Genomic DNA, 16,136 nt, shown 5'->3' with positions numbered 1-16,136 from the left:
GTCTCCATCTGCAGCAGATCCCACAACCGTGCTTCCTGGCTTGGTCTTTTAGGACACAACCATGAATATCTCTCCTCTGTTCTGCAAACAAACAAGAGAAATCTGCACTTTGGCCAAAGAAAACTACTTTTATTTTACAGTAAAGTAAAGCTCTGCTGATCGTTCAACACAGTTTAACAATAAATGATCTTAAACGCTGGAGTTAATGTAGAACTGCTAATTCACCTTTTAACCCTGAAGATCAGCGCAGACTGCTGGTCACCATAGCAACACAGACAATTGCACCTGCCTAGTAGCTAGTGAAACGGCAAAGAGAGAGATTTAAGACGAACATCAACAATTAAGAGATGAATGGACTTATTAGTATTTCTAATCACTCCAGCTGGTTTCCTGATATGTTTATTCTGCAACAAGAAACTGACAAAATCTTCATAAATTTCTTCTCATTCTCCAGCTTCTTGTTTGAATTATGCCATTCCACCTTAAATGGTGTAGCAGCTACATTCTGGCACCTCAAGCACCATTTAAGGTGGGACGGGAAAATAAAAAGTTAAACATTGAGAGACATTTTTGAATCTTATTTTAGCTCAGTAATTAGATTTCTCACTGCATGTGAACTCTTACTCTGATTTCTTTCAGAATTCTCTCTTACGCTGGCCTTTCTCAGTACTTTGGTCTATAGTTATAGGATTAGTTCACCCAAAACACGTGTCTGAGTGAATTATCAATTTAACATCTTTATTCTTTACCTGCACACGATTAAGGCTCTCTCAAGACTACAGAATGTTTTCACAAAGATAATTGAACCATGACTATTAAAGCTAGGCCTTCGGTCCCCACCACAATATAAAAACAAGGAAAAAACACATCCACAAAAATGCTAGTTTCTGCTATCACCGCTATGGGATTGTAGTAGTATGTTAGCACTAAGGTAACAGCAGTTCACATGAACATTTTTGGTTGAATCTGATGCTTGAAAGAGAATTCAATAAGAACTCAGTCAAAACTTGTGGATGTGAGTAAATTATTTACTATTGTCATCAAAATTGGATTTCTGCAGTTATCTGACTATTCAAATGGTCATGTACACAGCACACTCCGATGTAGAAATCTGATTAAGAAATCCAACAAAGAGGCTCAGTAATCACATTTCTCAGTGCTGTGAACTCTTACTCTGATTTCTTTCGTATTTCTGTCTGAGCATGTGCAGAACAGACAGCTGCACTGGAAACAAGTGAGCAACATCGCCACGAGATGCAGCAAAAAACATTTTAAAGTGACACTGAAACCAAATACATTCTCGACATAATGAAGGATTTACATATTCTGATGTTTGTTCATATTTTCAAGTGGCGTAATTTAAAAAAGGATGAAGTTTAAGTTTCACATTACGTTTACATCTCTTCGTCTTCTGTGAGTTTATTGGATGGTTGTAAAGCAGAAATCTGATTACTGTCTGACTCATATAGACTCAGAGTTTCCCCATCATCTGATTACTCAAGTGCATGTAAACGTGCTGATCAGATTACTGACAAAATCTGATTTTCTGCAGTTATCAGTTCTACAGATAGACACTCACTGTCCCTTTATCTCTGTGAAGGTTTTCAGGCTTGCAGGTCAGAACTCAATCAGGCCAAAAGTGCTAGAGAGAGCCAGCTGTTTGGACTGACCTGGTAGGGACATCTGGAGGGCAGCAAAGCTCTGGGGCAATTCAGGGAACCCTTTACACTGGTCTTTCTCAGTATCTTTGTGTCTGAACATCTTGCACCCCAATGCCAAGCTCTGGTTACAGGATTAGCGTGCTTAAATCACCAATCAAGTGAACTATCTCTTTAATATGCATTCAAACCCTTAAACAGTCGCAGAACCTTCTGCCCAAACCTGACTGAAGTCTAAATGTAACTCAAACCTGACAAAAAAAAACCTTTTTAAAATGGTTCTACACATTTCAAAAACATGGTTCTTCAAGAGTTTTTAAGCAAACAAAATGGTTCTATATAGAACCATGAACACTCAAAGAACCCTTGGTATGATTAAAGGGTTCTTTGCATCATGAAAGGGCTCTACAGGTTGATGGAGAATGTGCTGTAGGTGGTTCTATATAGAACCTTTTTGAAAAGGGGCCTATACAGCACCAAAAAGGGTTCTTCTATTGTCACAAGCTTGACTTCATAATAATAGCAGAACCTCTTTGGTACTTTTTTCAGAAAGGTTCTATTGAGAACCGTATACAGAACATTTTCCATCAATCTGTACCATTTCACCACGCAAAGAACCATGTAAGCATGCAGATTCTTTGAGTGTTCATGGTCCTATATAGAAACACTGTCTTGATTAAGGAACTTTAAGAGTATATAGAAAATAAAGCACCATGACTCATGCTAAATGCTAATATTAGCATTAATTATTAAGGTGTCCTCAAGTCTTCAGACCAGATTTGAGTTAGTGGAGCTTTAAATCAAGGGCAGCCCTCAGAGCTCAAACACAGAACAGGCCATTCATATGGAGAACTGCTTATCCCAACAGCCTGCCAGGACTTTCCCAAGGGCAGATGCCTTGAAAGATTTCGGCAGGGCCTCTGAAGCTTTTCAGAATCAACTCTTCGTCCTCTGAGGGAAGCTTGTGAAAGTACAGTGCTAATTAGCATGTGTACAGCGTTCATTATCGACCCAGCACCTGAAGGCAGGGGCTAACGCTGACTCAGGGAGTCCACAAGGCTGCCACTGACCCAGCATTCAGCCAATTCTGTTCTGCCTCACAGGACCTCATCAGCTGGAGTCTGTGACTCCAACTTTGAGCCTCAAAGAAGTTCAGTTTTATAGAAAACTATCCAGTATGTGCATTTATCAGGAATACATATTTTAATCATCGAGAAATAAAGATAAATTAGAGATTTTATTAGGAGAGCGTCCATCAGCGTGCACTGCAGCCAGCTATATGTCACATTGTGTCATTCAGTCCGGGACAGCGACCATTTGACCCACCCCTGTTTTTTCCTATATATGCATCTCATCTCATTTCTTTCATTACGTTTATTATATATATGCTATATGGTCACTGTTTACCCACTTATGTCACTTTTGTAGAGCAATATTCCAGCCATGGTGCTCCATCCCGAACTATTCTTCTATGTGAATATATATATATATATATATAATGCTAATGAAGCAAATTTAAACTTCACACGAGTCATACAGGAATAAATCCATCCATCCATTTTCTAAGCCGCTTCTCCTTCAGGGTCGCTGGGGGGGAGCTGGAGCCTTTCACAGTGGTCATCGGGTGGAAGGCAGGATACACAGTCCATCGCAGGGCAGACAGACAGACAGACAGACACAACCACACACACGCTCACCCAGGGGCAATGTAACATGTCCAATTGGCCTGACTGCATGTCTTTGGACTGTGGGAGGAAACCGGAGAACCCAGAGGAAACCCACGCAGACACGGGGAGAACATGCAAACTCCACACAGAGAGGACCCTGATCACCTGGCCAGGGAATCAAACCCAGGCCTTCCTTGCTGTGAGGCGACAGCGCTTCCCACCACGCCTTACAGGAATAAATATTTTAAGCAATTTGAAAAACATATGAACAACTTCAGGACATTGAGAAATGAAAGATAAATTAATGATTATATTAGGAGAGCGTCCATCAGCGTCCACTGCAGCCAGTTACATGTACGAGTGCCATACACTCCGGAACAGTGAGTGACCACAAAATCACACTCTTTTCTCTTCCTCACCTTTCTATATGTCATGTATATACATATATATATATATTTTTTTTTCTAAGTATATGCCACATGGATATGGATTATTCTACAAAAACATACACTTCATCTGTCCATAGGAGTCACTGGTGTTACTGATTATTGGTGTTACACTTTATAAAGGAAACACCAGAGACATTTTTAATGAACAGTGCATTTAACATACATATTTATATTTCTGCTAAGCACTTCTGGATGGATGCAAACTGCATTTCGTTGCTTTGTACCTGCAACATACGCAATGACAATAAAGTTGAATTCTATTCTATTCTATTTAAAAAAATAGCTGCTACAGAGAATCAAACCACATGTTGTCAATCATGGAACATCCACTCAAATACGTTATTGAATCTATTTGTATTCTATTTTTACCTCAGAATAAAGTCGGACACACCAGTAACATCAGCTACAAGCTTCATATGAAATCATGAGCTAAATGAGAAAATCTCTGACAACTGAAAGACACAGTGGACTCACCATGGGCTTTTCCTCATAGATCCTCAGAAAACAGGTAAAAGGAAGTCAAGTGATGTCATCAGTGGGATTTTTATTTCAAAATAAGAGATTTTTGGTTATGTGGTAACACTAGGGACACGACTCCTGGGGAACTTTTATGATATACTTTATAATAGTTCTTTGGCATTTGTTTTATGTCATTTATTTCATATATTCCATAGTCATGTTTAGACTGCTGTAGTTAAAATTGCAGAAAAACATCAAAATATGGCCTCACGCTTTACACATGGCTGTGAAGAAGCTCTTCTGTGGTGCTTGGAATTCTAGATAATTGATTTAAAAACCAATATTGCTAGACTGATGGATCAAGAGGGTGAAATAACAACTGTAAAATAGAAATAAATTGTAACCCTAACATGTTTTTTTAAGTGTAATACATCTGTAGTCACAAAATGACCCACATATTTAATAGGTTATGTTGTATTATTACAGTTTATTATTTCTCATATTATTAATTGATGATTGACATCTTATATTATTTTACATATGTGTATTTATATATATATATACACACACACACACACACAAACACACACTCACCAGCCACTTTATTAGGTACACCTGTTCAATTGCTCGTTAATAGCTAACCAGCCAATCACATGGCCGCAACTCAATGTATTTAGGCATGTATAGGTAGTCAATACAACTTGCTGAAGTGCAGACCGAGCATTGAACGTGGTGTGGTTGTTGGTGCCAGACGGGCTGGTCTGAATATTTCAGAAACTGCTGATCTACTGGGATTTTCACACACAACCATCTCTAGGAAAATGCCTTGTTGATGTGAGAGGTCAGAGGAGAATGGGCAGACTGGTTCGAGATGATAGAAAGGCAACAGTAACTCAAATAACCAACCAAAATATCTGAGGAACGTTTCCAACACCTTGTTGTCTGCCACAAAGAATTAAAGCAATTCTGAAGGCAAAAGGGGTCCAACCCTTTACTAGCAAGTACCTAATAAAGTGGCCAGTGAGTATATATACATCCATCCATCCATCCATTTTCCAAGCTGCTTCTCCGTCAGGGTCGCGGGGGGATGCTGGAGCCTATCCCAGCAGTCTTCGGGCGGAAGGCAGGATACACGCTGGACACCAGTCCATCGCAGGGCAGACAGACAGACACTGACAGTCACTCACACACTCAGACCTAGGGGCAATTTAGCACGTCCAGTTGGCCTGACTGCATGTCTGGACTGTGGGAGGAAATCTGAGAACCCGGAGGAAACCCACGCAGACACGGGGGTATATATACATACATATACACACACACACACACACACACACACACACACACACACACACACACACATATATATATATATATATATATATACATATACATATATATACATACATACACACACACAGCTCAATAAAATAAAGGGCACACTCAAATAACACATCCTAGATCTGAATCAATGAAATATTCTCATTGAATACTTTGTTCTGTACAAAGTTGAATGTGCTGACAACAAAATCACACAAAATTCATCAATGGAAATCAAATTTATTAACCAATGGAGGCCTGGATTTGGAGTCACACACAAAATTAAAGTGGAAAAACACACGACAGGCTGATCCAACTTTGATGTAATGTCCTTAAAACAAGTCAAAATGAGGCTCAGTGTTGTGTGTGTGGCCTCCACGTCCCTGTATGACCTCCCCACAACGCCTGGGCATGCTCCTGATGAGGTGGCGGATGGTCTCCTGAGGGATCTCCTCCCAGACCTGGACTAAAGCATCCGCCAACTCCTGGACAGTCTGTGGTGCAACGTGGCGTTGGTGGATGGAGCGAGACATGATGTCCCAGATGTGCTGAATCGGATTCAGATCTGGGGAACGGGTGGGCCAGTCCATAGCTTCAATGCCTTCATCTTGCAGGAACTGCTGACACACTCCAGCCACATGAGGTCTAGGATTGTCCTGCATTAGGAGGAACCCAGGGCCACCACCACTGCACCAGCATATGGTCTCACAAGGGGTCTGAGGATCTCATCTCGGTACCTAATGGCAGTCAGGCTACCTCTGGCGAGCACATGGAGGGCTGTGCGGCCCTTTAAAGAAATGCCACCCCACACCATTACTGACCCACTGTCAAACCGGTCATGTTGAAGGATGTTGCAGGCAGCAGATCGCTCTCCACGGCGTCTCCAGACTCTGTCACGTCTGTCACATGTGCTCATGTGAACCTGCTTTCATGTTCTCTGTCTTCTCTGGCAAATGCCAAGCGTCCTGCACGGTGTTGGGCTGTGAGCACAACCCCCATCTGTGGACGTCGGGCCCTCATACCATCTCATGGAGTCGGTTTCTAACCGTTTGTGCAGACACATGCACGTTTGTGGCCTGCTGGAGGTCATTTTGCAGGGCTCTGGCAGTGCTCCTCCTGTTCCTCCTTGCACAAAGGCGGAGGTAGCAGTCCTGCTGCTGGGTTGTTGCCCTCCTACAGCCTCCTCCATGTCTCCTGGTAGCGCCTCCAGCCTCTGGACACTACGCTGACAAACACAGCAAACCTTGCCACAGCTCGCATTGATGTGGCATCCTGGATTAGCTGCACTACCTGAGCCACTTGTGTGGGTTGTAGAGTCCGTCTCATGCTACCACGAGTGTGAAAGCACCACCAACATTCAAAAGTGACTGTTATATTTTAAGTGTTCCCTTTATTTTTTTGAGCAGACACCATCTTTTTGAAGTGTACAATAAAGCACTCAGGTGACTTACTACTGTGACATGATTAAAAACAGTGACTGTTTACTGTAAGTTCTCATTAGAAGCCTCGACTGATTCTTTGTGCTGGGGCTGCAAAGCTGCCAGTGCTGCGGTCATGGCTGCCCACTAAAGTCTGTCAAATACATTAACAGTTGGATTAAATGTGAAGGTGCTGTACAAGAGAACAAGTGTTATTGAACATTTCAGGAAGGGTCATTTTAAGCCTCTAAATTCTCGTTTTGAAGGAAAGTGAGAGATTTTGATCATTTGGTTTACAAAGAATATTTAAGCTCTGTATTTATTAGCGAAGCAGCTGCAGTACGATTTCATTGTCACTTGTAAACCATATTACATGCTTACTCCGCAGGTTTTTGAAGTTCAGTAAATGGTTCTACATAGAACCCTTATGCATGCTTATGGTTCTTTGCATTGGGAAGGGGTTCTTCAGACTGATGCAGAGTACTATTACACAAGGTGTGGAGTGTTCATGGTTCCAAATATACCCCATGTTCAGTAAAGAAAATGGGTCTTGAATGCATCACCACTTAATTCATTTAGGTGCATCTTCACTCAATCCACCCATCACTTGGGCTCATTTCACTCAGTTCCTCAAAGAACCTGCATTACATGGCTTTGTTGCAAAAACAGCTCCAAGTAGAAGCTGCAAGAACCAGACCCATAAAGCAGCACCAAGGGACACAAGTAGGTAAACTACACTACTGTCCAGTATTTAGTGTCATGTCCATTGCTGCATCACCCTCCTAAAAAGACCTGCATGACTGCAACCATGAACATATTGCATGCTTGCACAATTCATGAAGAGGCGCAAAAGGGTTTTGGTACTTTTTATTAAACAACTCTGCAGGGCTGCATGATAACTCATGAATCCAGACAGAGCAGTCCCGAGGGGGACACTCAGGCAGTTTCCTCCTTGGCGAGCCGGTCTTTCTTGAGGGGTCCCTGTAAGAAAAAGCAAAGGACTGGTCAGAACAGTCCAACTCAAAACACCATGCAATTCCTACACTGATGTGGCTTGTTGCCAGAGAGTGAACAGGGAGTTATGCACAGAGAAGCTCCACTCCCCTGCCTCACTGAACGTTCTTGTAGCACTGGAATGGAACCCAGATTTCAGACTGCGTTTCTGAAACAGGTTACGAACAGTGCACTCGGAGGCGCGCATGGGTTGATGCACTCCCTACAAAAGCAACTAGCATCGTGTTCTCCCACTCTGTTTGGCATGTTCATGGCTAGGGACAGGGTGTCCTGATTGAGAGCCTTTATATATAAATAAAACTGAGCAAGTGACCAAAGAAACCCAGATATATAGGGCTGATTAACAATGACCATCAAGATTGATCAGTTTGATCTATAAAATGTCTGTTTTCCAAAGCCCAAGGTGTCTCCTTAAATGTCTTATCTACACCCCAAAGATATTCTATTGGGTCAATTTAAGAAGCAGGAACCAGAGGAAGAGATCAATCGATTAACAATAGCTGATATGATTAATCAATTAGTTGTGGCACTCAAATTTTAATTACATATGTAATGCAATTTTATATATGCAATTATAAATATTTTTAGTTAAAATTGTTTGCGATCAGGCATAAAATGTTAATGCTGCTACTCTCACCTGGTTAGCCAGTTAGCTTAGCTAGAACACCATGCTGCCAGCTCTGCTCACCACAGAACAGGTTCCATTTTGATTAACAAGCTATGGGAATTTAAATAACAACTCTGCTCTGAGGACAAAGTAAAGCACCAGAACCAAAATTAAATGTTCTCTGGAGCCTCCTAGCTAAGCTAATCTTAACTGGTTCCACTGTACCCAGTTAACTTGGCACAGCTAAAGCAATGCGCAAACAATCCTGTGCTAGTCTAATTCAACTAATTGGTGCTCTTATCACAACTATAGATGGCTGAATGGGGGTGGAATGTAAGCCAAAATAGAACCCGTCCTGCAGTGCAGGTTAAGCTGCCACCTACTAGGCTAAGCTAACGCAAGTGTACAGTGCAGTATGGGCTCTGTTCTAGGGAACCAATGATTTGCAAACATCCATTTAGCGGAAATTGAGCACAAATTTGAATGACTGGTGATTGTAACAACGCTGTGGCGCTTTGAGCTGTTCCCATGCCAGGCTACACTAATTCTAATATAGCTAGTTGTCTGACAAGTGAAACCCAAGTCCAGACAAGCATGGAACAGCCCAGTACAGCCCTGAGAACCCATTTGGCTTGACTGGAAAAAGTCCAGTGACTCCACTGATCACCACACAATTTCAGCTCTAAAATCAGCCATGAACACCAATAAAAGTCACATCTGGATCGAAAACCTCTGTATAATGGCCTCTTTGCAGGCTGTAAGCTAAAGACCACCAATTACTCAGCCAGTCACTGCATCCATACACCACACCTAAAGGGGCTGTGATGGCACAGTGAGTCACAGGAGTTGATGCAGTGGTCAAAGCCAACCTTCAGGCTCAACCGTCCATCTCACTGCTGGCCTCTGGGTGTATGAGAAACTGCTTTGCATGCAGATGCGTGACTAAATAGAATCCCTTTCCACCTTCAAGCAGTCGCCCCAAACTCACCATGAACGCCTTCTTCTCGTCGGCAGTCTGGAAGCGCCCGTGGCCAAACTTTGAGGTGGTGTCGATGAACTTGAGGTCGATCTTCTCCGAAGCCTTACGGCTGGTCTGCACCAGCAGGGACTTGCGCAGTGTCAACACCCTCTTCTTGGTCCCAACAACACAGCCTTTCAGCATCAGGAAGTCATTTTTCACCTCACCGTAGTGGACAAAGCCACCCTGTGGACAAACAGGTGAACTGTTTTTACACAACTCAAATGTCACCATTATAGTATATTTGCACACAATCTACCCGTTGCTGTAGAACATTTGTCAAATTCATAGCTTTGATACTTTTCAGGCATCAATTTCTTCTGCAGTTACATCAGCTATGGCCACATTTACATGCAGCCTGATTATCCATTAATCTAATAACTCAATCTGAACAGAACGTCCAAGTAAACACCTCAGCCGGAATAAACTAGCCCAACTGGCCATTCGATATATAGCTATCCAATAAAATGAGGTAGGCAATCCTGCTAATCTCAGAGGAGTAATTGCTCTAAATGGCTGTATCTGACTACATTCCCTACAACATGCGTTCTAGTACTAAACTTACCATTGGGTTGATGCTCTTGTTGGAGAGATCGTAATCAGTGGAAGCATTGTTCTTGATCACTTTGCCGTCCTTTGTGTGGTAACCCTGTCCAATCTTGTAGATCTAGAGGAGAAATGGGAGAATCAGAATAACATTAGCTCTGCAAGTGAGCAAAAACAAGCCTCAAGCCTAATCAGACAGTGGCACTGAGCTTTGTGGATGCAAGCATAAAATGAAATGACTTCACAAGCACACCAACCTTCTTGTTGATCTCTGTGCGGTGGTGGTAGCCCTTCTGACCAGCACGAGCAACAGAGAAGGCCACACGGGCTGGATGCCAGGCTCCAATACAAGCCACCTTACGCAGACCACGATGGGTCTTACGGGGCAGCTTCTTCGTGTGCCAACGGCTCGTCACACCTATAAAAACAAGTCTGTTAACAAAGTGCTCAACAACCACCAAGCCCAGGTTGATCCAAGCTTCTATAGTGTGCTTTCAGAAGGAAGGCAGCATGGGGAATTTCCTCATGCTTTTCGGGCGCCATGCCTGACGCAGTATCCATGTTTTTCATCACCAAGCACGTACAGCCATAATCAAACTGCTCCGTCAAAACAGACCAACACTGCCAGCAACAAATGAGAATCGACAGCCACCAATTTGAATCAAGTGGCAATTCGGAGGCTACTAGCCTTTATCCATCCATTTGGCACAAGCATGTTTGATCAAGCTATTCCTTAAACATTATGCTGCAATTAACTAGCACATACCCTTGTAGCCATGACCCTTGGTGACTCCAATGACATCAATCATCTCATCCTGGCCAAATACCGTGCTGATGGGAACAGCCTGCTCCAGCTTCTCTCTGGCCCAGTCTACCTTGTCAGAGATGGTGCCACCATTCAACTGGACCTCCATGAGGTGGGACTTCTTCTGCCTAAGGGGCAGCAGGCGCATCTATGGGGGACAAATCAATTGTAACCAAGCCCTTTTTATTTGGGCCAACATTTCAGCTTTCAAACTTTGCTCAGCTTTGCACAACCAAGTTCCGTTACTATGAATATGTAATTGAAAGATCACAAGTCATGGCTTGAATCAACTGTCTGTCAGGAGTTTTAACCAAAAATGCAATTAGTCAGTTTGGCAAAAAAGCTCTGTATCAAATAGGTGATCTATTTAATCTTATTCTGCAGGGAATATTTGTTTCCCCACCCAAACTTACATGCCCAAAATCATAAGGCAGACAAATTAAGTAAAAATAAATAGGGAGTGTTACACTTTGCTATATGCTTAATTTACTGCTGAAAGCCCAAAATCTTTGACTAATATTATAAAGATTTAAAGAAACCATCTAGACCAAGTTTATAGCCCAGATTTGTGGAAAAACTGGTTGACATTTGGAAGACTTCAGCACCAAGTTTTAAAATTACATCACCCATCTATCTGACTGGAAACAAGACCTTTACTGCTCTCATACAACACCCAGCTTTTGAATGAAGCTTATGAAATATGAAAGCTATAACAAAGAATGACTAGGTGTGTTTTGGAACCACCTCTGGTTCCAAGGACTGAGGTTAATGTCCTATGGAAGAGGTGAACGATTAGGCAATGATTGGCTTCCACAATTTATACATTATTCTGACTCGTTGCTAATCCAGGAATACAAAGATGGACACTCCACCCAGTATCTAAAACTAACGTACACTACAAATGGTGCTTTTACAAGAACTTTGACATCAGAACGTGCAAGTAAAATTTAAGTGACAAGTTGTGGAAAACCTGAAAATGTAATGATTGTGCACCTGAGTGTGGGCGATGATACGGACAACCTTGCAGTACTTCTTCATGGCAGCAAAGTCCTTCTCCAGCTGCTTTTTACCCTCCTCATCCTGCCACTTCTTACAGTACTTTGTGAAGGCCTTCTTCTTGGACTTGGACCTGCACAGGTGCCGCAGAGCACGAGCAGAGAGAACATGCAGGTTTGCACACAGCTCCTTCATAACCCTTCATGGTCAGAGGAAGGAGGCTGGGCAGAGCAGCTAGCCCATCCTCAACTCAGCAAGGAGGGCACTGACTGCTCCTGCGGATCTTTTTGGCTCATGGCACGGCTTCTAAGGAGCCCTTTCCACCAGCCAGAGGAGCCTGGAGCTCATCAGGGCACGAGGCGCCTGAGCGGAGCTGCACCACACAAACATGTTAAGACTGACTCAGTGCAAACATGAGGGCGTTCACACTGGACAGCAACAATCAGCTCCAAAACAACTGAATACCAGCCAGAAGTGTGAAATGTAAATCACTCAAGCCTTTAAACCTAGTCTTAAGTACTATTTGGCCAAATTAAGATTTCAGGGCCATTTTCATAAGTAAAAAAATATAGCATGTTTAACACTCACTACAGTGTCTCAGCTTATTAAAAGTATCTTTAAAATCCTGGTGAAGATACCAACTGCGATCGCAGTTTCCTACGAACGAACTCTGATCGGATTAGCAATCCTGCCAATAACTCAACCGAGTCTGGACATAAGTGAGGCAAAAAGCAGCTGTGAACAGGTTCTTACCAGTTCTTGTAGAAGCGGCGTCTGCACTCATCACTGATGTGTTCAGCAAAGATGGTCTTGAAGGAACGCAGGCCACGAGGGGTCAGGACATAGCCGACAATGCCAACCACGACCATGGGAGGGGTCTCCACAATGGTGACCGCCTCAACCACCTCCTTTTTGTTGACCTCTATACACAATTTGAAAGTGTCATCAATACTTCATACCCCCAAGATTAAAGGACTGTACACTTAAACTCTGCTCTATAGTACAGCCTGACTGATAAGCTGATACTGGTGTAGCAATTTTTAATTTGGCTATTAACTTAATAGCTGCAAGAAATGGGGTAGGTATTTGGATTTTAACATGCCAGTAAAACCGCCAGAATACTCAGCTATGAGAATTATCAGTCAGGCTCTGCTCTACAGCACACCATTAGCATGACTGCGCTCAGTGCTCGACATTCAGCAAGGGACTTTGGCCCAAATATGTCCGCCCGTCGAGGGTATCATCACTGGCAGACACGAAGAACATTCAGAAACATGCCTCAAGCATGTTTCAAGTCAGCTAGCTGACAAAAAATAAAAACCCACCCATAACAAGCTCTGCAAACAAAGTTTAAACTCACTTGAGCCAGGTCTGTCGACCTCACGGACAATGTGGGTCATTCCAGCCTTGTAGCCGAGGAAGGCTGTGAGGTGAACGGGCTTGCTGGTGTCATCCTTGGGGAAGCTCTTCACCTTTCCACGATGGCGTCGGCTCCTCTTGCGGGGCAAGAAGCCCAGAGATCCGTGGCGTGGAGCCGAAAACTTACGGTGAGACTAAAAACAAATGAAAAGTAATTGAGCACAGATTCCACCATCTTGGGTCACAAACAAATGAGTTAACAATTAGTCACTTCACAAACGGATCAGGATGTAAACAGAGGTTTGTTATGAAAGGGTACGTTCTGAAGGAACTTGGAACTAGACAACTGAAGAGGTGGATTTACTAGATATACTGAATGAAGCAAGAGAAGCTCTCCATTTACATTGGTCTATATACACAATCAAATTCCCTACAATTAAAATATTCATTATATTGAAATGCATCACTTCTATATAGCACCAAAATTTGAGTGGGGAGCTAAGCACTTTGCACCAAACCAGTCATTGAGTGCTTACACCCCACCACATGCTTAGCCATTTAACTTCATAAAACGTGGAGTTCCCTTTAAAAAGGTCTTTATTAGTCCAATCTCTTCCAGTGAAGCTCCTCTTGGGTACATTTGATCTGCTGCTTTAAGGCTTTTACACAAACTTGGGAGTGCAATTCCAATGCATGACAAGGGATATAGCACCAAATCATAGAAATTCAGAATAGTTGAAATGCATACATTTCCAAGATTCTGCTTTCTGCTCATATGTTAAGATAATTCAGAAGAATAATCAGAAAAGATTTGTATTAGCGTTAAATAAGAAGAGAAGAAGAAGAAAATAAACTACGATCTCCTACGTTGGGAGGCACGAAGCGTCTGGAAGCCACACTTTGACGCAAAGTCGACTTTAACTGACAAATCTCAATGTGAAGCTACACTTAGAGACTCAAGACATGCAGATCCACTAGTGGTGGTGCAGACAGTATAACCTCTGGCTCTTAACCAACGTCACCAAAGCAACCTCAACGATTCATTTCGCATTGAGACACTTTGACCTAGATTTTAACATAACAGAATACATTCGCTTTTCTCTACTGTAAGTCAAGTTTAGTTCATAGAAAGTCTATAAAGTGCCAAAACATTAGCACAGCAAAACTATCAGTGGAGGCCTTCAGTGCTACATGCGTTAGCTTACGTTAGCACCAGCAGCTAAGGAGGCCGCACCGTCTCCACAAACTCAAGTAAACTTATTCAAAACAACAGTATATTAATTTTAGAGTCAACGCAGATGTGGGTACAACAGGACTTGCCCTTTAATATTTAAAGTAAGGCTTTTATTAACGTGGCAAAATAACATGAGCGAGTTAGTACTGGCGCGGTCAACGGCCGTCATTGCGACAGGCTAAAACTACAAAATTAACCCATCTTCCACAGTTTGAGCCACAAAATATAACGTCCCCTAGATTAGTTTAACAGTAGAGTACTGTATTTCAAAAAAGGAAGCATATAAACCCAAGGATGGCTGAAATTTCACGTGGATTAAAAAAATATAAACCTCACCATTTCGTCTCCGATTGAAAAAGAGAGCGAGCGCACCCGCCCCTCGTGTTTTATAAGGACAGCGTGGGCGCGCACGTCAGTGCGTCATTGCGTCAGCAGGGTCAGTAAGCGCATCCATGTCTCCACGCATGTGATAACGTAATAAAAGTCTACCACGTAAAATTAAAAAATGTGTCAAACTCACGTCAGTTCCCCCGCGACCCTGAGGGAGAAGCGGCTTAGAAAATGGATGGATGTCAGGTCCGCGGCGCAATCCTACAATTACTCTGTTCTATTCTCTATTCTATAATATTCTGTTTCACAGTGACTTGCACTACAGTTCCCAGAATACACTGCAACGTAACGCGTGCTCCCACCATCCCCAGCAACGACCTATGGGACAGCCAAAAAAAAAAAGTGACGCTAATCTAAACAGTTGTTTTATATAAATAACAGATTAATTATTTAAAATAAAAACAATTTTCATATAGTATATAAACATATTTACATATTTTGTATAATTTTTTTTGTGCCTGTTTTTTGCAGTTGTAGTTTTGGCATGTTTTGGTATGTTTCAAACAAACGAAAGTATACAGTATAAACACATATATGTTACAAATATTTAGCATTTAGAAATTCACTTCACGGTTGTAAATGTAAGAATTCAACCAATGTTTCAACATTTCTAAATAACTGAGTGGTTGAGATGTAAATTATTATTATGAGTTATTCAGAGTGGTTTGATGTAAAATGGTTGATTGCAGAGACTAAGATTCCTTTACAGTGGTGGTGATGGGAACCAGGGGTCACCATGACTACAACACACATATAGACATTTTATTTACTATCAAAACCACCAGAGAACCTACATGAGTCAATATGGAATGTTGATAAAATAGTGACAAGTCTTAAAAAAATAAAAAAACAACACTATGAGCCTCACAACACTCATGTATCCCTCCATCGGGAATGAATTTAAATATATTTTAAGAAACATCACAAAACATAAACTATTAGAAATAACGGCCTCAGTCATCAGGCAGTGAATTCATAACCATGTCATGTTCTAACTTTTTGAGGGAGCTTTTAGAGGCGGACGTCTGGTTCCCATCACCACCACTGTTAACAATTCTGACTCTAAGTTTCTCTAAAACAGAGTGTTTCACACCAAACCACTCTGAATGACTGTTTACACCATGTGTTTGACCATTTGCGTAGAAATTTAGAAAAATTGATGGAGCTCCCCTTTAAAGGCCCTATACGAAAATTGGTCA

At 42.1% G+C, this 16,136-nt stretch overlaps 1 protein-coding gene and 2 non-coding genes across 3 annotated transcripts; all 3 read right to left on the bottom strand.

Moving 5' to 3' along the window:
- Positions 1-7,819: 7,819 nt before the first annotated feature.
- rpl3 (ribosomal protein L3) lies at positions 7,820-14,964 on the bottom strand (the record flags this gene model as incomplete). Its single annotated transcript, XM_037544912.1, has 9 exons — positions 7,820-7,949; positions 9,578-9,793; positions 10,173-10,274; positions 10,411-10,571; positions 10,920-11,106; positions 11,952-12,087; positions 12,708-12,876; positions 13,315-13,507; positions 14,884-14,964. Coding segments are annotated over 9 exons (1,290 nt in total), but the record flags the coding sequence as incomplete, so codon positions are not given.
- Positions 8,021-8,155, bottom strand: LOC119265179. Its single transcript, XR_005131463.1, has one exon. It is a non-coding gene; the product is annotated as a small nucleolar RNA SNORA54 (small nucleolar RNA).
- On the bottom strand, positions 10,641-10,734 carry LOC119265184. Its single transcript, XR_005131467.1, has one exon. It is a non-coding gene; the product is annotated as a small nucleolar RNA U83B (small nucleolar RNA).
- Positions 14,965-16,136: the final 1,172 nt, after the last annotated feature.

Source organism: Pygocentrus nattereri, chromosome 14 (genome assembly GCF_015220715.1).
Source record: "Pygocentrus nattereri isolate fPygNat1 chromosome 14, fPygNat1.pri, whole genome shotgun sequence".
NCBI classification, from domain to species: domain Eukaryota; kingdom Metazoa; phylum Chordata; class Actinopteri; order Characiformes; family Serrasalmidae; genus Pygocentrus; species Pygocentrus nattereri.
This window is presented reverse-complemented; position numbering and strand designations above follow the sequence as displayed.